General features: G+C 33.4%; 2 protein-coding genes across 3 annotated transcripts in view; both read right to left on the minus strand.

Moving 5' to 3' along the window:
* LOC129809548 (uncharacterized) overlaps nucleotides 1–16,793 on the minus strand; it is a 39,740-nt gene extending 22,947 nt beyond the window's left edge. The window contains exon 1 of the mRNA XM_055859471.1: nucleotides 16,416–16,793. The gene's annotated coding sequence lies outside the window, so the exon portion shown is untranslated. The remainder of the gene's footprint in view (nucleotides 1–16,415) is intronic.
* A 4,251-nt stretch (nucleotides 16,794–21,044) lies between these two features.
* LOC129809559 (uncharacterized) overlaps nucleotides 21,045–25,572 on the minus strand; it is a 36,141-nt gene continuing 31,613 nt past the window's right edge. For both annotated transcript variants that reach the window (XM_055859485.1, XM_055859486.1), the window contains 2 exons: nucleotides 24,688–24,909; nucleotides 21,045–22,419 (listed from right to left, as the gene is read on the minus strand). In XM_055859485.1, the coding sequence (XP_055715460.1) occupies nucleotides 21,586–22,419; nucleotides 24,688–24,909 (1,056 nt within the window). In that variant the 3' untranslated portion in view covers nucleotides 21,045–21,585. The remainder of the gene's footprint in view (nucleotides 22,420–24,687; nucleotides 24,910–25,572) is intronic.

Consider the following 25,572-nt stretch of genomic DNA (forward strand, 5'->3'; position numbering starts at 1 on the left):
ACGTTTGTCAGGAAATGTGAGATGTAGGACTAGCTTTTAGATTATATGTCCACGGATGAAATTCATTTAGTAACTTGGAAAAAAATCAACTTTTACGAAGCTGCAACATTACGAAGGTGCAAAACCTTCCCCTATTTTTCATTAAAGCGAAAAATATTATAAATTGGTATTGCCAGAAAAATTACTTAAATTTTTAGGCTATTTTTGTCCCTATAGCTCATAGAGGTAAAAAATACACCGAATCAGACTCTGTTGGACTTTCCAAGGTTAGATGTAATACTTATTATTGATTATGTTTCTCAGTTTAATTTTTATTGTTGATTTTCAGTCCGTAAAGTGTCTCGTCGTTAAAGGGTTAAGCCACGAAAAAATCGCTCATCTTTTAAAAATAAATTAAATCGCGTTTCTGGCAACGGGCCGTAGGATAAAATGGGCTAGTTTGGAATCATGTTTATTTTGGAATTTTAAGATTTTCTTACTGTTGCAGATGTTCAGAGAGAAAAAGGAAATCACGGACAAGTACAAGACTATACATTCAAGAGTACTTCTTCGTCGTTTTTTCCTATAGTCATCGGAAACTGTTCAAATTAGACAATTCAAACAATTCCAAATTAGACATGATTCCAACTTATCCCATCTTATCCTAGCTATATGTGGGGCCTCGAGTGGGTCAGTGGATAGAGTAGTAGCTCTATGACTGCGAGGTCTGGGGTTCAAAGCTGAGCAGCAGCAGAAAAAGATTTCTCATGCCATATCGGCTTTGAATTCGTCCAGTGAATGAATAAATAGTATTGTCAATGATGCATATTGGCAAAAAAGTGAACCGCCTAAACAATAGAGGCTGGTACGAGAACGAGTTTCGACATGAAAGCGGTACTTCAGTCGATACAAATATTCGCTGTCACTGATCCCAAACACACACCGAGAAGGGATGCTGTGATATAGTAACGGCACTGACTGCTCACAGAGCTGTGATATAGAGCGGCTACCCGTATCGGGGGATAAGATAGAGCAGGAGTGGGGAAGCATAAGGGGCCCAATTGGTGGCCTGGATGCATCGGAATATCCGAAATGGAGAACTGACCCCTGGCAAAATCTTATCTTATCTATCCTAGCTAGAGTTGAATTTAATGTAGGGCAGTAGTGATTACAGGTAGGGCGATAGTAAAAATGTTGCTTGATCTATTTTGATCAATCTATTTCAGTCGCACTTTACTTGAATGTGAATGAATGAGACAATATTCCAACAAAATGAAGAAAGAGAATAGTTTGAGTTCTTTAAATCCAGCCAATTTATTTCTAGGTTTTTGATGATCCCTAGGTACTTATGATTTTGCTATTGAGATAAAATTTTACCGAACAGGACAACGTGTAATTTCACGTGTAATTTTCGCAGAAGTTTTTTTTAAAGTAAATTGCTGCATGCTTTTGCTTCACAGTATTAGCAAGGTTTTTCATGGAAGTTCTTTAAGCCATGCAAATCTGCTATATTATAATTTTTTCGATCAGTTGATAAAAACTTTCTTCTTGTCTTTTTGGATAATTTTTCGGTTGCTAAAGCCTAACTCCTTAAAGACATTGATTTTTCCTTATCTTTGTTAGTCAAAATTTTCCCCCATGATATTTAACTAAAATTAAATAAATCTTTTTGAATCAAGCTATAGTAAATTTGGAATTGTTTAGATGTAACACAGGTAATTTAGCAGGAGATTAATTTCTTTGCATATCATACTATGAACAAATTGTTTACTTAGCATCTTAGTTTATCATTTTTTAAGGTAGGGCGTTTGAGTTTAAAGGTAGTTCATTACCCATCAATGCTCCCCTGGGCTACGACCCTACTTGGGCGTAGAATACCACTGAATGGTGAAGGACATTTATTTGGTAAATAGATGTATCTATAAACAGCTCTTAGTAAAAAGGTGACAAAAATTAAAGAAATGGTCTATTTTAGGATATACAGGTATATGTTAAAGATTCTTGATATATCAGAACAAAATAGTTTGACCTCTTCTATAAATAATTTTACATCTTTTTTTTTAAAGAATAAATTTTGTGTGGAGTTGAAGACTTTAGAGAATGTGGAAGGCTGAGAATAGTTATGATGGTTCAGATTGATAGAGTACATTACAATGGTTAATCTAAAGGTATATCGGACCTTGTTATTTCATTATCCCCGCATAGTTATCAAATTTGTGTTAAGATGATGAAGTTTCTTATAGAATGCTAAGAAAGGCATGATGAGAAATAATAGAGGTGGTGCAGGATGAAAGAGTACTTCATCTTAGTAAAATTATTGATATATCACATTATCTTATCATTGCCCGTATATTAATTACCTATAAAATTTGTACGAAAAACTGTGAAATTTATATGGGAATTATATGAAAGGGTAGAGAAGAATGGGAGAATCGGTGTAGTGTAAGTAATACGAGTTTGCTATCCTACACTGCACTGAGAAAATTAGGATGGTAAAATTCACCACCCTCCATTCAAGATTTTAATAGCCGAATAGTAAAAAAAAACACCCAGAAAATGGAATATTATCGAACAGACAAAATTTGTAGAACATATTATACATATACATGCTTGTTTATTCTACGGATAATAAATTCTAATAACCGAATGGGTAATTCTACGTCCTCCTTTAGATTTTACTTCAAGTCTCCTCTAGATTCTAATATCTGGGTAGTAGATTTTACTAGACGTGTATTAGAATGCACAATCTTAGAATTGTTAGACCACTATGGATGGAGACTCCCTTTGATAGTTGATATCATCTACATTCCAAGCCATTGTGGTGCGTGAAAAAAATTTTTTTTGCCAAAATTTGAACACGGGACAAATAGTGACGGTCGAGCATCTTCCGATTCCGATTGCGCCTCGAATTTCTATAGCCTATACAAAGCATATCGTGAACCATTGTATAGCAAACTAAGATATTACAAGATGGCATTCTAACAGCAGGGTGGTACATTTTACTGTACTTAAGTTAAATTCTAATATCTGGTTAGTAAAATTTACTATCCGGCTAGTAAAATCTACTATTTGGATAGTAAAATCTAGGAGAACTTGAGGCTAAATCTAAAGGAGAATAGTGAAATTTCCCATTCTGCTATTAGAAACTAATGTTCAAGATAGTAGATTCTAAAGTAAAATGTCTATGGAGGATGATATTTTTTACTAGGGGGATCAGTGGATAGAGTAGTGTCTTGGATTCGAACCTAGGCAGCTGCAGATTTTACAGCTGTTGTATTAGTCTCGAATGCGTCCAGTGAATGAATGGAAAAGTAATGCCAATCCATCGACAATGAACCGCCTAAAAAAGGGAGGCTGGTATAGAAAATAAGTTTCGTCATACAGAGTTCAATCGAATACAAATACACATTCATTGCCTAGATCCACAAACCTAGGCTGGTCTATCGTGATATAAAGCGGTTTATGTGTGTATTAAAACAGAACGCACACAGAGCACTGTGATATATAGTAGAGCGGTCTTCAGGCTAGAGGTTTAGCCCAGTTCCTGAAGGTCTAAAAATTCGAAATGGCGACCAATTTCATTGCTTTTTGAGAGCCTAATAGGTTACTTAACTTTAATAATCTAATCCTAAGTTAAATTTTTCCAAAAAATCGTGATTGATAAGAAATTAGAGCAGTTAAGCCATTTGGTTAAGTCTTAGGTCTGTAGCCCGTATATATTTACCGCCTTATACGGGCTTCAGACCTAAGGCTTAGCTATCTGGCTTAACTCCTCTAATTCCTCATGAAGCATGATTTCTTATGAAATTGTTGTTTAGGATTGAAGATTAAGGGCAAATGATTCATTAGATTTTGAAAAATCAATAAAATTGCTTATTATTAAGATTTTTCAGACCTTCGGGAACTGGGTTAAACCTCCAGTCTGAAGCCGGCCTTAGGGGGTTAAGATAAAGCAGGAGAACGAATAGTGTATATTGGGCCTAAATAAATGGCCTGGGTGCAGCGGTTCCGAAAAGAATACCTGAGCCATAGATAAATCAAATAAAATCTTCTACTAAGGGGGGTCTGTGGTGCAATCGGTAAGAGCGTTCGGCTCTTAGACGATGTGATCACCGACTCAACTGTCATAGTTGTGAGTTTGAGTCCTGTCCTGACCGGTGTAAAGGAAGCGTCTGAAGGGACATATTTCTTATGCACATCGTAAACCAAATAGAAAATCGTAAACTGAACAAACAATGCACAAAACCTTTTGAGGCTATAGAATTAAAAGATATGATTTGTGAAAAATACCATCTAAATTGTTCTAGGTGTATATACTATAACTCAATAGAAAATTTTACCCCAATATCTGCTACTATTTAGGGGTTAGACATTAAATTTCTCAGTGAAACAGATATGCTTGATAAATATTCCTATGTACTAGATATGTACGTATACCGAGCTACATATATTTATATCCTCAGATTTAACTCTTACGATTGGAGCATCGGTCTCTCAAAAAATTTCCTACGACCTTCTAAGGCTATGTTATATTCAAAAAAGTCTTTCTGATCCTCAAATTTTAACTTTGTCGTCCTTAAAGGTTTAAGAGAGAATTGTATTTTTTGACGTAAAATAAACATTGAAAAGGAAAACGTCTAACTTTTATTTACATTTGGATTATTATTAATATAATTATAAGAAGTTGAAAATAGTTTCATTTAGTGTGGAGTATTTGCATTTTTTCAAATACTCAGCATAAATATATGTATATCTCATGAAAACACTGCGTATTCATCTATTTTTCAAGTATCAATAATACATAAAGTGAGACGTTAAACTAAATTGGACCCCTTTAAAATGACTTTCAAGTAACAGATGGTAATATATACAAATTTGAACTTTATTGTATATTTGCCATATCCCTAGATTAAAGATAACGCCTTTCCTAAGCCCCACGATATTGGGGTAAACTTTTTACAGTATAGGGGTAACTGGCGTTTCCCAAATGCTTTTATATCTTTTATTTGTGATATCATATTAAGCAATAATAGGTATAAGCAGTTTGTTGAAATCAATAATGACATAAAAATTGTTTTAAAATATTCATTATTTAAGTATTTCTGTAGCATTCAATAGTTAGTAAAATATAATTATAATATTTATAAATAGGATTTCACAATACGAATATCGTAAGCTAACCGTCTGTTTAAAATTCTTTCGACAAGATGTCATCTGCAACTCATTTTCATTGCATTTCAGGAAAAAAAAGAAATTCACTTTTGCATATTGAAAATCGTATAAAATAAATTTTTATGTCACTGACGTTGCGGTAGAAAATTCTTTTCACCACATTTCATTATTTTTTTTTTATTTAATGGAAAATAAATTTAGGCAACTTTCAGGTTTATAGCATTATGTTGTTGCAACAAAAAATTACAAAAAAAAATATTGAGCCCATATGTAATGAAAATTACTGGACTCATCGTACCGTATTTGTTGTCAACCCTCGTATGTTTATCTAATTTGGACAATGTGGAACTCATATTAATATGCGCATAAAATTATGTATAAGCTGAACTTGGTTTTATGAAGTTATTTGGAATTCATTGTGTTGAATTTAAATCTCATTAATGGATATCAACATAGCTGAGTATGGGAATATTCGGCAAGGCTGTATTATTTTCAGTTGGGTTAACCTTTTGCTGACCTCTTGACCTAAACTCAGAGTTTATTCCTCGGATTTAGCGTAAAGACTACCTTCATCCCTGAAATGCATCATCTGAGGTCAAATGAAATTTACTTATTGCAACCACAGTGAAACATTTGACTTTCTGGCAGAAAGAATTGAGATAGTTAAAATTGGATTTTTCGGAAAACAGCATAGTGATGGCATTTGGATTTGATTGTTGTTAGAGTCACACCACTTGAGCCATATTTGTCCAAATGCGTGTTGAATGTGGAGTATGTGAGGGGATTGAAGGGAATTTTGGGAACAAAAGCAATATCTAATGAGAAATGCTTGCAAGAGTGAACTCTATGCTTCATCTCTGTGTGAAAATAATAGAACCCAGTCTCGAGTGAGACAGGCAGCTGGTGGTCCCAGCAAGAGGTAGAGAGACAGAAAACGACACCATCGTTTGCCCACCATTCTGTGAACAACACCCATAGCACACCATCCGGGGGTATGGGTGAGAGAGTGGTGAAAGAAATGTTCAGGCGAGGGAGGAATATGGTGTTTTGTACCCCAGAACACAATGGAGTTTTGTGAGGACTCCCATACACGTTGAGAGAGCGAGAGAAGGATCGATATAAAACAATTTGTGGCTTAAAAGTTATCCACATCCATATCAAACAACCCCCCAAAAATATGCGGAAAAGAGTAGGATTTGCACTGTTTGCGCCTGAATTATGCTCGCACCACTAATCACTATGAAGTATTTTGAAAATCATAACATCGACAGATATGTTTGTTTCAAGTACAATAAGATTTCACCACACGCCAAACATTCGAAAACCATTGGAAGCTTATGTTGACTTTTATTGAGATACGAAACAATCATTGAGTCATTTGATAAGATTAAACGATTGGTTTACCTTATGCTTTTCCCCATTCTTCCGCAATCTAACTTGTTCTCACCACTAATTTCAAGTACATTTTGAGGACAGTAGATTATACTGAAATGGGTATACTGAGAAAATGAAAAGAGTATCATGATGTGATTACCATTTAATAATGTAACACTTCTAATTACTCGTTGCCCTTTCTCAAAGTATTCTTTTCTTGTGGCTCTGTTCTTTTCTACTCTCACCGTTCTATTCAATTATCTTTTGGTGTCTCTTACACTAAATTAATTTTCTTTCTATAAGTTACTTAACTGATTTTGCTCCTTGTTTAGTACAATTTGGGACGGTGACTTTTTTTTTTAATTTTTCACGATTTCAATTAGGACGAGAAAGGGTATGTATTATTTGAACTTTGCAGATTTTTTTCTTTATGTAATCATTTTAAATTTGTTTTTAAGTTGACATTTTTTCCTTTTTAAGAACCGCTGCTCCCAGGTCATTTACTTCAGTACATTATGCATTAACATTTTTTCGGTTTTATCTTAATTCAACTGGTTCTGGATCAGTGGCAGTAAATATGAATTTGTATTGACTGAAATTTTAATGTTAAAACCGTTTTTGAACCAACATCTTTTGTTTAGGGGGTGCTTTCTTTATTTAGGCATTATTTTTATTCACTCATTGAATTTATTTAACTTGAAGTAGAAACCTCGCAGTCTTAGAGACACTACTTCAATTTTAGGTTACATTGTTACTCTACTGATTTTGGAAGCACTGTATGACATAAATTTTCCCTTACCATTCTTTACTATTGCTTTCATCTACAACAAATTTTCGATACGTTTTATGCAATATCGTATTGAATAGTGAGAACATTGCAAGGTTTTTTAAAATTTCTTTGTATTTTGTATTTATCAAAACATAAAGAAAAAAAATTTTAATTTTTGATCTTTAATTAGAAACTTGCACTCTTCACTAAGCCATTTTCATTCTCTGACATAGACGACTTTCAGAAAAAATGAGCGATCGTCTTTGCGTCTGACCTTCAAAAGTGTTAAAGGTCAAATGGTTAAAGATATCGACTTGGTGTATTCAACTTTAAATGAATTAAAGAAACAATCTCTATACAATGCGAGCGGTATAATAAAACTTACCATAAACTATTCCAAATCTACAAATAAGTATGTTTAGATTTAGAAAAGTTGCAGTACCCTTGTGGTTACTTGTTTATGGTTATATTACAGTTTGTAAAATTACAGTACTTAAAAGATTCTATTTAGACAATTGCCGTTTTGGCCATAATTATTAAAGTTGATTTAAATGGTTATCTCCCGACAGCCTGCACAATGCACTCTACATGTTAGTGGAGTTCCATTGAAACAGGGGGGAAGTTCAAGTATCTCGGAGTGTCGAGTGGTAGGATGGCCGTAGAACTCTCGTCGCGAATCGGTCAAGTTTACTCAATAATGAGGAAGCTTGACAGAAGCGTGGTGGGAAGGCCAAGCTTAATCTATTGGCTAAATTATCGGTTTTCAACACTGTGTTCATTCCTATTCTCACGTATAGTTATGAGATTTGGGTAATGACCGAAAGTATAAGATGGCGAGTACAAGTTGCCAAAATGAGGTAACTGCGAGCGGTTAAGGGAATCATTCGTCGAGATCGAGTGAGAACGTAACCGTTTATGAGGAGTTAAGAGTCAAGAAGTTGCTTGGTCATTTTCAGTGCATGAATGAGGAAAGATTCCCCAGAAAAGTTATGTACGCCGTGTAAGCCATTGTGAGGAGGCGTCGACCTCGGGGGAAATCTAGGACAAGTTGCACCAAATTCAGATGAATCAAATTCAAGATCTTGCTTTAAAGCGCCTTAGGATAGACCGCGAAAATCTTTTTGAAGTGGCGGAGGATCGACAAGCGTGGGCTATTAAACTGGATGCCATCATGGGTCCGCGAGATCAATAGGGATAAGCAGTTGTACTTTATTCATTATGCCATCAAGAAAAAGTCAAGGATTTTAGAGTTTCGAGCTACACGGTTTTATACAGCCGATATCCTAATGCTACTTATGAAACATAAAAGCATTAGACAAACCTTATCATTTTTTCATAAATTATGCGCGAAGTAAAAGCTTGCTGGCTAAATTTAATCCCGGTCTCCCCTACGTAGTACAAAAAGTAGGATAAGTAGTTTTGTATAATTTTATTAACAAAGCCTGCAATAAAGTTATATGAGTTATACTAATAATCTATTAATCTATTTTTTCATTAATGGTGCCAAGTTCATCTATTTATTTCAGTTATTTACTTCACAACCTTTTTCAAGAATTTGCCCTTTTTTATATTAAAACTACCTGAAGAATGTTTTCATCGCAATTGCCAATGATAATTTCAATTATATTCAAATGATATTCAACAATATTTTTAACATAAAACAATAGGTCTCAAACACAATTTTTCTAAGAGTTATTTTCTCTTATAATTAAATTGTAAATGCAATGGTGAATTTGCTAATTTTGATAAAATTGTCTTGAGTATTCTGTGTACAGTGTAGTACATTTTGAAATTAATTGTGATCTTTTTTGTCTTTAAAAAATACGCAACATTGTCTGTATAGGGAAGGTTTAAAAAAAATTAAGAATTTTGTTTATCTCAAGTTACATTATAGGTATACTAAAAAAATGAGAAAGAAACAGCTAAATTACGATTTTGATCAATAAAAATAGTAGAAATGTATATAAACAAAACAAAATGAAAACCACGAAACAAAGAGTTGGTCGTTTACAAAAGAGTCGTTCGTATGGTTTTTGCTCGATTGTGTGACCCTGTCTTGCGTTTCAAGACATCTCCAAATTGTATTTTTGTGTTGTTCATTGAGATATTTGAAGACTTTTAGGTGTCTCTCTGTTAAAAGTGAATGGTAAAAGAAATGGAGATACTTTAGCCCAATTTCATTTCAGTAGCGACTATTTCGAATGTCGTCATGAGGCCTGGAATAATACGGTATTATTGCCTCTATTCAAGTAATTATTGATTTCCAAAAGAAAATAAAGTAATATAGTTTTAATTAGGAAATTGTAGTTCATCAACAAACCTTCAAAATTAGTTTTACTTTGTCTGAGTTAAATTGATAGAACACCAACCCCCTATAGCATTTGCACCAAATATATTTAACTCATGCACCAAAATTGATTAGGCCTTACAAATCCTATTGAATTGAAGCACCCCACGGATAAATGATCCACCCTGCATTGGAAATGTGCAGAACAGCGTAGTGTGAATATTGAGAATATTTTCCAGAAATTTAATTTTACACATTTTACATTCATTTTGATACGTTCAAGGAAATAAAGAAAGCAACTCATTACAATTAGAATTGTGAGCTTCTGCACTGGGTCATATAATTCTCATTTCATCTCTTTACTTTCCATATGTGTCCACCTCAGATGGTAGATGAGATTGAAAGCCAATGTTAAACAGTTTTGCATGTGGAATATGGCTGGTTCTCGGTTGAGGCGTAGTCGCTTCGTGTATGTTTTATTATTATAAACTTTACTTCAGCACCATCACTTTAGAAGCTGACGATTTTATGTGGTTGTGTGCATTTTGACTGTGTTTTCTTGAGAGTGCGATGAAATGATTATTGAGGACACGCAGCATATAGTTTCATCACCGCAGTGGTGCATTTGCTACTTTTTCTTCTTCCACATCATTTTTTTTTGCCCTCTTTGGCCCTTCCAGGCACATCCTTAGGGACTTTGAACCATTTCAAGGAGATCTTAACTATACGGATGATTGTTATGTAGCAATTTGGTATGGAATTTTGTGGGTTTAGCAGTAAATCATTCTCAAGAAATTTGTATTTCTTGTATACATATTACAGTGTATACTGAGAATTCTCGTATAACGAATTGAAATCTTGTGATTAGGCAAAATAATTGTAGAAAACATTGTCATGGGATCCTGTTTTAAGGTAATTAGGGGAAACTGGGGCACCACCAAACACGGGGTAGTACCAAACACTGCGATTTTTTAATCAGATATTTGAATTCTAAGGACAAGACCTATAGGAATTTATAGGTACTATAGGGATGCTTGTCTACTGAAGAAATGGTTGAGATAATCTAAGTAGTTAAGAAATAAAAATTAGTGTTTGGCACTACCCCGTGTTTGGTGGTACCAAAGTTTCCCTTAATTATTAAATCGAATTTTAAAGCAAACTGATGTTGAATTAATTTTTTTTCCACTATCTCTTCCTGATCCTAGTTCTATTCCTCTCTCCATTCCAAACTTCATTAGGGGAATACTCTAACAATATGACAATGTCATGTGACAAATTTTTGTCGTTAGACTCGGTAGCAGGACGGCAATAAAGGCCGGTGACAAGCAGCTCTATCATGCTCTCAGTTATTCATACAAATTATACTTTAAAATAGTTTTGCCGAATTTACTACATAAAAAAATTGGATTTGTCATATGACATTATCATACTCTTACAGAATTTCCCTATAGAGAATAAAACAAATTGTACTTTTCTGAAGAGACAAGTATAGCCCATTTTTTTCTAAGGATCAAGTGAATCAAGTGAAGCAAATTCAAAAATTGAAATCAAATCGAATTTCCTCAATTCATGTTTTTTTATCCTTTGTTCTTCAATGTGTAAATAAAATTTTGTTATTATTTTTCAGGCCAGGATGAATTTTTTTTATTAAGAATTGTGGTAATTCAGTGTTTACTAATTGCAAAGATACATTTACATCATTGGTGAAAAGCTCAAATCTGTGACTTTCTTTTAGTAAGTACTTCTTGTTCTTTCGTTTTTTTTTGTCCGACCACTGATGATTGCTAAAAAACTCAGATTGTAAAAAATCTGCCAACAGTGTTCTTCCATAAAACGAAGAGGATATTATTCTTATTTTTTTGGTGGATCTCACATTAGTAGCTACCAATTTCTTAACGAGTTAACAATTAAAATTGTGTGAAGTGCCTCAATGTAGTTAGCTACTGCACTTATAGGAGTACAAGGCTATATTGAAAACCAAAGATGCACACTCATTATATTCTATTTGAAGAAATATCATCCTATCAAAAGCAACTTTAGTTTTTTTCTACTTGATTTTAATTTCACACAAATCATTTAAGAAACTCGTATTGCAAGACTTCACTTTTCTAAACCAATATTAAAAATTACAAACAATATTGAAGTATAAATCTTTTTTGATAATAGGAAGTTTATGTTTCAGGTACATCTTTAAAATCAGAAGAATTTCATGAAATCAAAATTCATATCTCATTCTTACTCAAATAAAAAAAGCGTTTTATACATGTCTCTTCACTCTTTCGCACTCAAAATTAGATTAAACTAAATTAATTTGTTGTAATGTTTAAAATGAGAAGAAGAGTGCAAAATCGTGTAATAGATATATCGTCGATCTTATCAGCAACTGTTCCAACTGCATTTGCTGGTTCAAGACGATATGTACACCGTTTGAGGAAGAAAGGGTTGTGTTTTTTGATTGCACGAAAGTTTTCTAAACTAATAGGTATGCTGGAAGTTAAAAATGCTTTTCAAAATAGTACAAAAACGATTTCGGAAGTCAAGGTGAACATTCCAGTTTCTCGTTGATCCTAAAAGCGCACACGTAATATGTTTTTTTTTTATGCAACCATGTTTTAGAAATTGTATAATAAAGGTAGGTGAATACTAGAACTAAGCACTGCTCTCTTTCTTTGTAAAATGTCAAAAATATTTTTACAAAACACAGTTCGTAGATTTATTTGACGTATAAAATGGGTAATGAAATAACTTACGCAATTACTTAAACCGCAATCTACCCCCTACCCCTCGTTCATCTTACTGTTCTCAAAACTCAAAGGTACGCACAGTCATTTCGTAAATTTAATTCTCTTCAAAAAAATGAGCGTTCTCTGTATACAGGGAACGCCTTAATTTTGACATAATATCGCAAAACAGTTACGAGGGTAGAAAAATTCCTCTTTTGAGGCCACTTGCCGGGGGTAGCTCTTCACTATGTTTACAATTTGCTTAGTAGATTTGGGAACATTATTTCAGTTGAAACATGGTTTCTAACTAATTTTTTGTCCTAATTAGTTCTTCAAAATTATTTCAATGCCTCAGGTGCACCATTTAGATCGATAAAATCTTATGAAATCAAAATTTGCGTCCCTCTCTTTTTCAAAAGATTTACATAACTCTATCACACTCTTTAAGGCTCAAAATTAGACTGACCTAATTTAATTTGATGTGATGTTCAAAAGAAGAAGAGTGTGAAAGAGTACGAAGGACATATGCAAAAGTTTTAAGAAAAAAAAAGATATGAATTTTGATTTTATGAAATTTTCCTGATCTAAAAGGTGTGTTGGAGCCATAAGTGATTCTTAATAGTGAAGTTGCGTTACATATTCTAAGTGCCGTGTCAGACTCTCGTTATAAACAGGGACACCGGCCTTAAGATATTTACAAATCTCAATTAAATTTGAATGAAGTTGATGCTTATCAGTGAATCTCTATGAAGTGCCTAAATAATGTTTGCCTATCAAATGATCGACTCCTTTAAATTCTTGTACATTATACGCCGCTGATGTTGCGATTTTTATACAGTAGTAAGTCGTAAATCCATTATGAATGCATTAAAATCAAAGACTAGATAGAATATGGCAATACAGCAATGTATTCTTATCTCGAACTGTAAAGTCGTTATTATTAAAATTTTATTGCGATTCACAATAATTGTCACTATTAATTTGTTTTTAAATGTGTAATTCGTGCCTTTAAATCACTAAATATTGAGGGTTTGTTTTATTTATTGATAAAAATATGGACTTGAACCGCAAAAATGGGTGTAAATGCACTTAAAGCATAAATAATATGGTTTGACATAAAAAATTAATGAAAATCGCAGTATAATTCTTTAATGTGGAATTAAATTTATTCTTTAAGTCAATTTAAACTAATTTTTGCGAGTCAAGTCCAGCCTTTTAACAATAAACAGATCACATTCTAAATATTAAGTAATTACAGCAATTAAAGAGAATCTTATTAAAATTTTGATGAACATACGTGATATCAGGGTTATGCCCTAGACAGACTTACAGGCTAAGCCGAGAGATGGCTTAATGGGAAACTGATGGGGATGTAGTCTATTCATTATTTTAATTGTATTTCCGTTAAGCCCTCCCTTGGTTTAAGTCGTATAGGTGTGTCCAGCACATTGTGCTGCGTTTTTCCCATACGAAGTGACGACGATTCGATTTCAACTTCTATTCTAGTTTCCCCCTCCCCTACTTATTATTTTACGAATATATGGATGTCGAAAAATCAAGTCCGATAATAAAAAGCAAAGACATTGCATATCTCCCAATGAGTAAAATAGGGCAATTTGAAATGATTTCCAAATTGGAGCTTTAGAGATTTCCTCTCTGTCTCTCATGGGCTAGGGGAGAAGGAAGACCACGAAATAGAAAAGAAGAAGACTAACAAGAAAAGAAAACAGTGAGGAAATCTCAAAATTTCATATTTGGAATTTATTCTAAATTACTCTGTGGCAGCCAAAATCCTGAAAGCCAAAATTTCGAAAGCCAAAATCCCGAAAAGGCCAAAATCCCGAACGCCAAAAACCCGAAAAGGCCAAAATCTCGAAAGCCAAAATCCCGAATGTTCAAAATCGTGAAAGGGATAAAATTATATGGAGGAAAATGTTTAGAATAATTTCCCAAGACACAGATGATTTCCCTTTGCCTCCAGCAAGCGCGGGTGCAATCGTGGGAGTAGTAGCTATGACACATTCAAGAATTCGAGATTTTGACTTTCGGGATTTTGGCTTTCGGGATTTTGGCTTTCGAGATTTTGGCTTCTGGAATTTTGACCGGGACACTAAATTTTACCCCAGGTCACCCCATAGTCGAAGCCGAAAATTTGTTTCCATACCATATTCCGTTATTCAATTTGACTTGAATGATTCCAATTGTGTGATTGTTTTAATGATTCAAGTTAGTATTCTGTGATTCTAGATTACTCCATTTTGTCATTCTAGTTATCCCAATATGTTCAAATTGGTTGAGTTTCAGACGATAATGAATAGCTCGCAATCAAATTTCGTTTGTTTTTGAGGGAAATTAAACTTTTCTGATCACGATAGTCGAACATTGTCAAAGTGACAATAATGGGGAAATATATGGTTTTCTGTTATTCTATTTGATTCTAGTGGTTTTTTTTATTCTACGGATTCTAGAATGGATTTCATTACAGATTCTATCAGAACTTTATGAGTGATTTCATGAATTCAATAGGCTTTAGTAGAAAAATGTATTTGTATTCCCAACTTGAGTACAGTAGACTCTCTCAAATTCGGGCATATGGGACCGAAATGTCAGCCGAATTAGACAGAAATTCGGGCGACAAACTTTTTGAAATGTAACGATTTTTTTTATTCACTTGCATATAGATATTGAGTTTACACACTCAATTATAACGTAAATTGCATGAAAATCCCTCAATAATGCAAAATCACATCAAAACTAAGACAAACCATGCCAAATTTGAGCATATTTGATTCATTTGATAATCATAAAACTTGAAAAATGACAACAAACTTTTTTCAAATGTAACCGCTGCCCGAATTAAAAAGTAGCCCGATCTTAAAAGAGCCGAATTTGCGAGAGTTTACTGTAATTCCTAGATCATCTTTCACTTTTCGCGTAAAACCAAAAAAATTAGACTTTTTTTTTAATAAATATCTTAAGGTTAGGGGATGTTATTGTTGATATAATTGGGTTGTACGATAGTTAGTAACAATAATTATTTAAACGAGACATGAAGGTATGCTACAAATTACAATTAACTTATGTAGACCACAACAAAGATTAATTGTTAGAGTGGCTGCCCTATCAAACCTACCGGTTTACAACTGGCCCAGGATGGGCGTGGTGGGTAGGGAATTGAAGTGAAATATTTTGAGGTATTTCCTGATATTTTATTTATAATATTCAAACAAAAATTTAAAATTTAAATTTTCTAGGTTTGAGAACTAGAAATACTATTGAGGATTGAATTTTATAAAAAGTACGAATAGTAAATTAAAAATAGAAAAACTGTTCTTAATAAAATTGATCTAAACGCAACACTAGGTTCGAGTTTGGAACTTTCGTATGGACAACGCATTGTGTGTAGCATATTTTTCGAAATGAAATGTTTTTGAATATAAAAGAACTTCCATTGTTCACGATAAGTTCACGAATGACCTGACCACATAAAAGCTTGTCATCAGTTGTTGTTATCTGCGGTATGAAAATTTTTAATTGAAATTTTTTAGTGAGACTTTTTTCGTTCCACAAATTTTTTGTCCTCTTGAAAAATACCACAAAAAAGGGCCTAGTAAGGGAGCAGCTACCCTTTCCCGTACCCCTCTACTACGTGGGTGGCTCTGAGATTTGTGTCCCATTTAATTCTTCACCGACAAGGGAATTTCTTTGACACCATCAACCCCTTTTTCTCTAATGATTTTCCCGTCCTTCACTTAAGCTCGACTCCACTCGCAACATCGAGTCCATCGGAGACTCTTTTCCATTTGCTTCCGAGGCGCATAAAGAGACCCATACATTTCATCACTTTCACGGATCTATCCCGCGAAAATTGACCCAAAAAAACCGACTCAGGTGAATTTTCTGACGAAATGCATCCCTTTTCTGGCAATCGCGCGGTGTTTATGTTGGAGAAAACAACAATTTATTCTATTTACTCCACATTTCTTGCATCCCCATTCGCGACTCGAGAAATACATCGACATTTTTATTTTGTGTGTCTGCTGCCTCGTTCGGGGTTTCGGGAGAAGCTGTCGCGAAGAAAAACACAATTTTACCCTATTTAGCCACTTACCACAGAAGGAAAATGTATCAATAGGTCATCGCTGATGCCTCTGCAACACTTTAACAATGTTTTTTTTGCGTGGATTTGTCTTTATTGGCGATTTTCACTGTGATTTTTCCATAACAATACACTATCACTAAAAACTTCAATCCGGGGCAGGGAGACGGTGAAAATCATTCACTGAGATCCCGCACCTTCACTTTTCCCCATACATCATATCCACCGTGGACCACTGTGGCTTTTTTACGACGGGGAAACAAGAAAATTTTATCAATTCAATGAAGAAAAAGCACAATTTACAATTTTTTTTTTAGAAAAAAGGAATTTCTCGGGAGTGCAATTGTCAAAAAGTTTACTGACATTTTGATTTGCGGCTGACTTTGCGTTGTTCTTTCTGGAAATCGACATTACGACACTCGACGCCACTGGAAATCGAAAAGTCTTCTCAAAAGGGCTTGGAAAGCATTTTGAATTTTTGTATTTTCAACGGACAGAAAACGTGGTCATGCGATGGGGATATGGGAAGAAAAATTCTAAAATTACAGATTAGCGATTACTGAAAAATATTTTATTTACTTTTATGACTGGCTTGAGCAATGAGCAACATCATCAACAGTACATTGTATTTTGTTAGCGCCTAATATATTGGTTTTGTGGGTAATGTCAGGTAATGCAATGTAGTAAACAACTCACAAAGTTACTTTGAGTATAGAACACTCGCTTAATTTATCTGATTTATCTTCATCAATATACAAACATTACACAATAATTCATTAATATATTTTACTGAAATGTTACCTATCAACATATACAATCATTTAAATAGCACGAAGTCGTGTTGAAAATTGCTGATTTTAAGATTTAAAAATTATAGATAGTCTCTTTTCAAAACTACTTGTTTATAGATTTAACTTTATTGAATAAATTATGTGTGCTTCACTATTTATTTTTAATATTTGCACCGATGTTTAATTGAATAGACTCCGTCTGTATTTTTACACCACTCACATCTCCTTTTTCATTTCTAATACGAACTTCAGACCTAAAGCTTAAGCGGTCTTCAGACTAGAGATTTAGCCCAGTTCCTTAAACTCTCAGAATCCTAAATGGCAACAAGTTTCATTGCTTTTTCAGAATCTAATAGGTCATTCGTTCTTAGTAATCCAATCTTAAGTTAAATTTTCCGAAATATCTTGATTGATAAGAAATTTTAAAAGTTAGGCCATATGGCTGAAGCCCGTAAGCTCGTAACACTTAAAGTGTTTTATGTGCTTCACGACTTACGACTTAAGCCGAGATACGGCTTAACGTAATTATAATCAAAATAATGATTTGTCTAAATTCCTATCAGCTTCCCACTAACTATAAGCCGTTTTTCGTCTATAAGGGCAGAATCACATTGACAGTAAAATGGTCAACGTATTTCATTAATTTTACGCATTTTCATTGCAATTCTTACGCACATTCTCGAATACCGTGTTACCTTATCTCATACTTGGTGGCACTAGGTGAAAATAATATAAGAAAATTGAAGAAATGAAACGAAAATTCGATAAACAGCGAGCAAGAAAAAAACTGTACGAGAAATTAATCATACGATTTTTTTTGCTCACCGTTTATCGCATTTTCGTTTTATTTCTTCAATTTTCTTATTTTATTTTCACCTAATGGCACCGAGTATGAGATAAGGTAATACGGTAATGGAAAATTTGCGTAAGAATTGCAATGAAAATGCGTAAATTAATGAAATACAGTGAGGCTACGGCGAGCATTTCACTGTCAATGTGATTCTGCCCTAAGTCGAGAGACTGGGATTAGTCAGAAACTGATGGAAATGTAATCTGATCATTATTTTGATTACAATTCCGTTAAGCCGATCTTCAGCTTAAGTCGTATGTGTATCCAACACATTATTTTCTTATCAAATTTTTGGAGAAAATTTACTGAACTAAACCTCTAATCTGAACACCGCTTAAGAGTCCAAATGAATAAAAGCAGGACTGAAGGTAATATTGTTTAATTTTTAATACATAATATTATATAATAGTAGCACAAAATGCCATTCTCTTTTCTAGTGATTTGTAAAAAAATAATTCAATTTGTAGATATGCTATTGGTAAAATTTAAATTTTGTATCATGCCAAGTTTTACATTTGTTTTTTGTGATGTATGTTGTCTTAACCAATTACTCCTTGTTTTACCTATTTTGTTTGTCCTGAAGCATATCAAAAACTAGGCAAATCAAAGTATTAATAAAAATAAATATTATTTTTTATTATATTGTTAATAATCTTTTGGGGGCGTGGCATATTTTTCTATGAGCGGTTCTCTTCGAGTCTCTCGAAACATTAAAATATTGGGTGTTGGAGTGATTTATTCAGTGTATATTATTATCCCTAGCCCCTAGTAACCTTTTATAAAATACCTATTTCAAATTAAAGCATACACTGAGAGAAATCCAAAAAAGTTAAAATAACATTCCGGAATTGTTTATTTTACCCTGCATTATTGATCCGAAATCGGTGTAAATATTATGCTTTTTAGGTGTATTAGGGGTTAAACTTACCCTTTTTAATGTTAATTTTACCCTTAAAAAGGTGTAAAATTAACATTAAAAATGTTGATATATTTTTACACCTAAAAAGTGTTAAAGTTCTGAGGAAAAAAAGTTACTCGCACCCTCTTTTTTTTCTCAGTGTAGTAACCGAAATTGCAGTATTTTGGAGATAGTTTTTAACTTTATCAATCGGGTTGTGCCGTGCAGGCCCGTTCTTTCCAGGACTGATATCACTTCCCGTGGTTCCAATAAAAGAGGTGTGGCCTAATGTTACTTATAGGCGGAGCTGATCTTCAAGATTGAAAAAAAATCTAGCAAGAAAATAAATAAAACAAGTTTTAAGTGATCTTTTTAGTGAATTTCTATACTCTTCCTTTAATATTTGACACACTTATATTTGGCGCTTGTATTTGGATGCACAATTTATTTAGGGAAAATGAGATGAATTGTAAAGGGGCAGCACCAAACAGTTTCATATTTTCATTAGGACAAGACTCATTAAAGGAGATCGGGGCAGTTAGTCAGCAAATGACTTCGCCTATAATTTGTGTAAACATGTTTCAATTAGACTAATAAATTTTTAAATAAATAAGGAAGGTGTTAATTATTCTGAATGAATAGCAGTTTGTTTGATATTCTTTTACAAAGAAGTTTTGATAAGCGGACAAATGGATCTTGTTAAAATTTCGTCAAAAGAATGTTGTCTACCAATTTAACAACATTTTTTCTTACATTTCATATGGAAAATCATACTTTTGATACACTTTCAACAAGATCCATAGTTTGCCACAGAATTGACAAAACTTTTCCATTTTCTGTAAGATGGAAGAATGTCTTTTGACAAACTTTTCTTATTTTGATAATTTTTTTTTTCAGAATAGAGAAATCATCATGTGAAATGTGGTTACGGGAAAATAGAGAGTTTTTCATTTCATATGCAATTAATTATTACAAAAGTTACAAACTAAATCAATTTTTTAATGATTAATGTATGTTACTGACCAGACTTAACTAAACTAAACTAACTTTAACTTACCAAATCCGTTTAGAAAACAATTTAATTTTTTACTATTCATATTTTTCCAATCTTTTTAATTTACTGTATTTAGAATTTTTTTTAAATATTCAATCGCAATTATTGCAGAGTCTTTTTTGAAGTAGATTTTTAATATAATTTTTAAAATAATGAAAAATCTTCAAAATTACTTGCAAAGATGAATATGCAAAACTGCCCCAGGAAGTATTCAAATCTACCCCTATAACACGGCAAAAACTTTTGGACACTGACCAAAATATTGGAACAAGTTTTCCTCGGAACGAATTTTTTTGGAATTGATTTGTACCTAGAGAAGATAATTGTTTGTTCGAAAAAGTTTTCTTTACAGTTTTGCTACGAAATAGCTACAATTTTGTTAGCGTTTTCTTTTGGAACCGTTTTGATACAGTGGAATGTCTACAAATTTGAGTTGATTTCGTTTTATACAAATTTGTTCCCGAAATTTGGAATAGAATTTGTTGCATTCGGCTGTTTTGTTCCCATTGTTAGGAATAAATTGGTACATTTTCTTTATAACAATATTATTCCTACATCTGTAACCAAAATTCATATGACCTGCTTATAGTGCTCTTGGTTCAGTGTCTATGACTACTACAAGTAAAGTGGCTTACTCTCAAGAGGCTGAAGAGCATTAACAGGAATTTTAACACAAAATTCTCATTGTAAGCCCTTTATATACATATGCTTTAATTTAAAGTCATATAGTCTTGGTTTTATAAGGCGGCTACTTTGCTTTTTGAAGAGACTATTTACCAGCATCCTGATTCATCTGAAATTATAAACTGTTATCCAAGGATAAAATATAGGATAGGGAAGACTGGGACAGATTTAGCAAGGGGCAGAATTATATAGAGGGATATTCTAGTTTGCCTTAAAACGACTATTGAGCAAACAGCTTCCTGCCTATTCATTGAAATATTTATCGGTTTAAAAAAAATCATTTGCTAGATAATTGTGCCCCGTTCTCCCTTAATGCAAGATTTTTCTAAAATTTTCTGTATTCTCAAAAAATAAATTTATTGTGTTTAAAGTATAACTTTTTCTTAACCATTTTAATTTTCTAAAAGTTTGGCACTCTTTTGTTTAGTATAAATGTTTTTGACTTTTTGCACTTTAAATTAATTTACAGAATTTGTTGAATTGGAAAAAAATAGAGCTCAACAGGTGAGATTGTTTTAAGAAGTTCTATAAGATTCATCAATTATTTCAACACGACTCCGCATGAACTTGGGGTTATAAATTTTTCAGTTAATCTCATTTTATTTTCAATTAGACAATTTAGTACCATTAAGTTAGGAATAAATCCATTTCTGTCCTTTTAACACATCTACACTTGATGTTGCGGAAAAAGAACCTCTTTTTGATTAAAACTTTATCATATATGACTGTCACCATCGTAATAAATTTTATGTAGTCACTCAGAAGAGTGACTCTGCGCTCGTCTCGTTCCGAGTATAAAACACTAAATTTATTGACATTGGGAAATGTATTTTCCACCGCTCTCTGAGCAATAATTTGTCATTTTAACTATCATATCTTGGGGTATTTTCTCCTGTGTATGGGCCTTATGATAATGAGGTATAATGATTGCGCAGGGAGGATGATACCGATGGCGTCTCACATCTCGATGATGCTGAATTTTCCGTCACAAAGGCGCGACACAGGAGTCCCAGGCCCAGAAATACAATTGGTGTCCCTAGAAGGGAGCAAATGAACTCTCCAGAGATCTCTGGTGACCAAATCAAAATGGCAATTGTTGAGGTCTTGGAGATCTTGAAAACTGACCAGAAAATGCCCACAAGTGGTAAAGTAGACGTTACAACGGTCACTGTGAAGACAGCCGATTCGGCAACGGTCAGGAAATTCACAAAACACACCGTAAAGATTATATAAACTCCAATCAGGAGAATACTGTATATCTGGCACTGGCCACAATCACCGGAAATCTTAGTTTCTAGCACAAAATGGGGCAATTTAGCATCTGTTCCATTCCTGCTTTTATCATGGTGCTTCTTCTTCTGCAAAAGTGTTTTGCTCTTGTGCCAATGTCGCTCCGTGTTAATCTTGTGAGCTGTATGATTGACTCCAGCCACTGTGTGCTTCGGTGTGGCCACATGAAAGATTCTGTGAAAATCCTCAGGATCTATCTCATGAGACTGCCCTCGGGCCACATTGAGTTTCGTGTGATTGAGTGAGGATGGGGCTGCAGTGGTCTCCGCACTCCTTGGCCTGCGCAACTTTTGGACGGTTCTGTTGTATTGTGGACTATCCGGAACTAAATTGGACAATAAGTCTACATCTTCCTGGTTACTTCTCACATCAGGTACTCGATTGTATATATTGAGGTGGCACAAAAGAGTGTTTTCGGTGTCAGACACGTGGCGACTGAAGGATTTAATCTGCGAGGAAAAAAAAAGTTTAATGTCGCATTAAATTTTAATATAAATTTCAAATTCAATTAAGTGTCACCACTTTGTTGTACCAGAAATCTCATCCATTAAGCTGGGATTCTTTTTATTGCTATAAAGCTCTCTATAAAAACTTCTTGCATATTTTACCTGAGTTGAATTGCATTATATATTATTCATTGAAAGTGTTACACGGGAATATCGAAAGTTCTCAGTCCAAAACATTAATTAAAGTTATTGGACATTGTTAGTGCTTAAATCCAGAAACAGAAAAAGAGTGGGACAGAGAAGAACAGTAAATTACTCGTTCCTTCGCGGAACTGTAATAATTATTTTGATTGTATTTTGCGAAGATGGACTATTGATAGGGGAAAGTACTCTTCCTACGAATGATGTGAATTTTCTTTTATTTTTCTTAAGGAACTTATACCGGCTTCAGACTGGAGGTTTAGACCAGTTCACGAAAGCTTCAAAAATTTAAATAACAAACAATTTTGTTGATTTCTCAAAATCTAATGGACAATTTGCCCTTAATATCCCATCAGAAGCAACAATTTCCTCAAAAATCTTGCCTGATAAAGAATTAGAGGATTTAAGCCTTATGGCTAAGCCTCAGGTCTGAAGCCCGTATTACTCTTTTCTATTAAATGTTAGTTGGTTTATTATCAAGTATTGATAATTATGTTAATTATGTTAAGTCTCTTAGGAAAAATAAAACGAATTCACATCATTCGAAGGCATGAACGTTCGAAAGTAAAGTACTTTACTCCTATTTTTTTGTTTTATGAGTTTTTTCGTTTGACTGTTTCCGTCCCATGGTCAAACGATATGTGAGATCAACTTGGGGTTTTGTGTTAGGACCCAAATATACTCAGGACGGTTTTCGAAGATATTTCGTCTGTAAAGTTTATCAGTAAAGATCTATACCAAATAGTCATACTGCAAAATTTTACAGGTTAAAGTATTCTTAAAGATTAGCCTGGGTCTATTTGGGTTCATATCCTCATCCTATCGAACTTCTTTAAAATTGTATAATATTGTTTTCATGCTCAATTTAGATAAAAAAAATCCCTAATAAAATTTCATTGATGTTGATCTCCCGCCAAAAAATGTTACTTGTTTAAATGATTTACCTTAAACGCCTTGAACATGAAATCTCACACGAAACGGAAGCTTCTCATAAATCCCCAGATAAGCTGCTTGGGAAACTCGTTTTTTTTGTAAAAGAAGGAATAAATATTTGCCCAGGATTTTCTTTAATATTTCATATCCCTTGTCAAGAATATTTTAAAATTGCAATATTCTTGTTGTAACGGATGAACATTTTACGTAAGTTACTCAGACGTATCCTTAATTATTCATAATTTCATTCAGTACAGAAGCGTGTCAGAAGAACACTTTTGTACTTTGATAAGTTCATTGAATTAAATAATAATGACGATGTGAAAAAGGGGCCAAATTAAAACAAAATTTGAGTTTTAACTTTCGACTTTTCCAAAACAAAAATCTAATGTAATACTTTTTTTTTCATATAAAGCGTATTACATGAAATTAACTATTTAATTTTATAAAATATTTCTATCCCATAACGTTTTCTGATTCTGCAGAAATTAAAGCTGTGCTAAGGTGTCAAAGCTTACAATGCTTTAATTTAGTAAATTTAGGAACACAAGGACATATAATGTTTAATGAATATTAAATATTCGGTTACATTTAATTAAAATTTCAACTACTTTAATTTATGGATAAACTCAAATTTAAAAATCTCTTAGAATTTTCATAAAACAAAAATAATTTTAGCTTAGCAATTTCTTAAAGAGTATACATCGAGTCGATAGAAGTCTGGAAGAAAATATTTCCATAAGAAAAATTTACAAAGTTTCTGTATTTGTTCAAGATATATTTTCTCCCATAAATCTAACAATTTACATTTTCACAAAAATATGGAAAACTCCGTAGAAATGTAAAAGGAAGAATTCTTCGATATATCATAAATTATTCAAAGAATAGGGTGTTTGGGAAAAGATGAAAACAGAATAGAAGTTATTTTTATGAAAACTTTCATGAAATCCTGCAAGAAGTCTTACATAAGTGTACAAAGTTTTCATTTACTTAGGGAGGGAGAAAGGAATTCAACTGATTCAAATAACTTCTTGCTGGACTTTAACTAATTTCAATAGCTTGTAATCCATGAAGTTTTAGTTTTGAACAATCCAATAAGAGAGTAATTGGAAATCCAGAAAAGAGGAATAAACTTACCCGACCAGCAGCTGGAAAAATATCAATCCAGCCAAATGCCACGATGAAGACAAAGCTTAGGGCATGGATCCAAACAATCATATGAAGTGGATGGATTCTCTGACGACTTGGTGGCTTCTTAATTGGCGTTGGGGTCAGTAGTGGTTCAGAATTGGCCACAATCCTTGACACTGTCCTCAACAGATGAGTCGGTGTTGTTGACGTGACGCTGGATTTGCCACTCTGTAAAGAGAAAGGAAATCAAGATAATTCTCCATGTAAATAGACAATGGGTTCAATTTCCTTGTTCTATCCCATATAGTCTCTAAAAGCTTTGCAAGGAGGATACGTTAATTGGGAAGGGATAGAATTAAATTAGCATCATTTCGATCTATTATTCCAATTGAGGGTCATCCTGGTTAGATTCTTATTCTCTATAGGACGACATGTTTAAAATTATTGATGGGCTTTTGTGATAGGAAAAGGAAATCGCATTATATTACATCCCCCACATGGAGAACGTAAAAGGAAAATGAATGCCCATGAAATTCTATTCATTTAGGATGACTCGTTCATTTTTCTGCGTTCAATACAGAAGATTTATTGTGGATTATCAAAACCATTTATTGAACCTACTTTATTTCTATACATTTATTTTATTGCTGGGAACTCTATGATCCCATGGAGAGACATTCTTTGATACAATTTGCTCAATATGAAGCTTACGGAAAGTTTTTGTCGGAGTGTATTATGTTTTTCTTAATCGAAAAACTTAACAGTGAATTGGAGGCCAGACGGAGGATACCAATTTCACCTAATCAAGGTATCTCTTTAACCCTTTAAGGACGATTGGAACACCGGTGTCCCATAAAGAAAATAATTTTTCCTGACTATATGAAATTATTT

This window comes from Phlebotomus papatasi, chromosome 1 (assembly GCF_024763615.1).
Source record: "Phlebotomus papatasi isolate M1 chromosome 1, Ppap_2.1, whole genome shotgun sequence".
Classification (NCBI taxonomy): Eukaryota; Metazoa; Arthropoda; class Insecta; order Diptera; family Psychodidae; genus Phlebotomus; species Phlebotomus papatasi.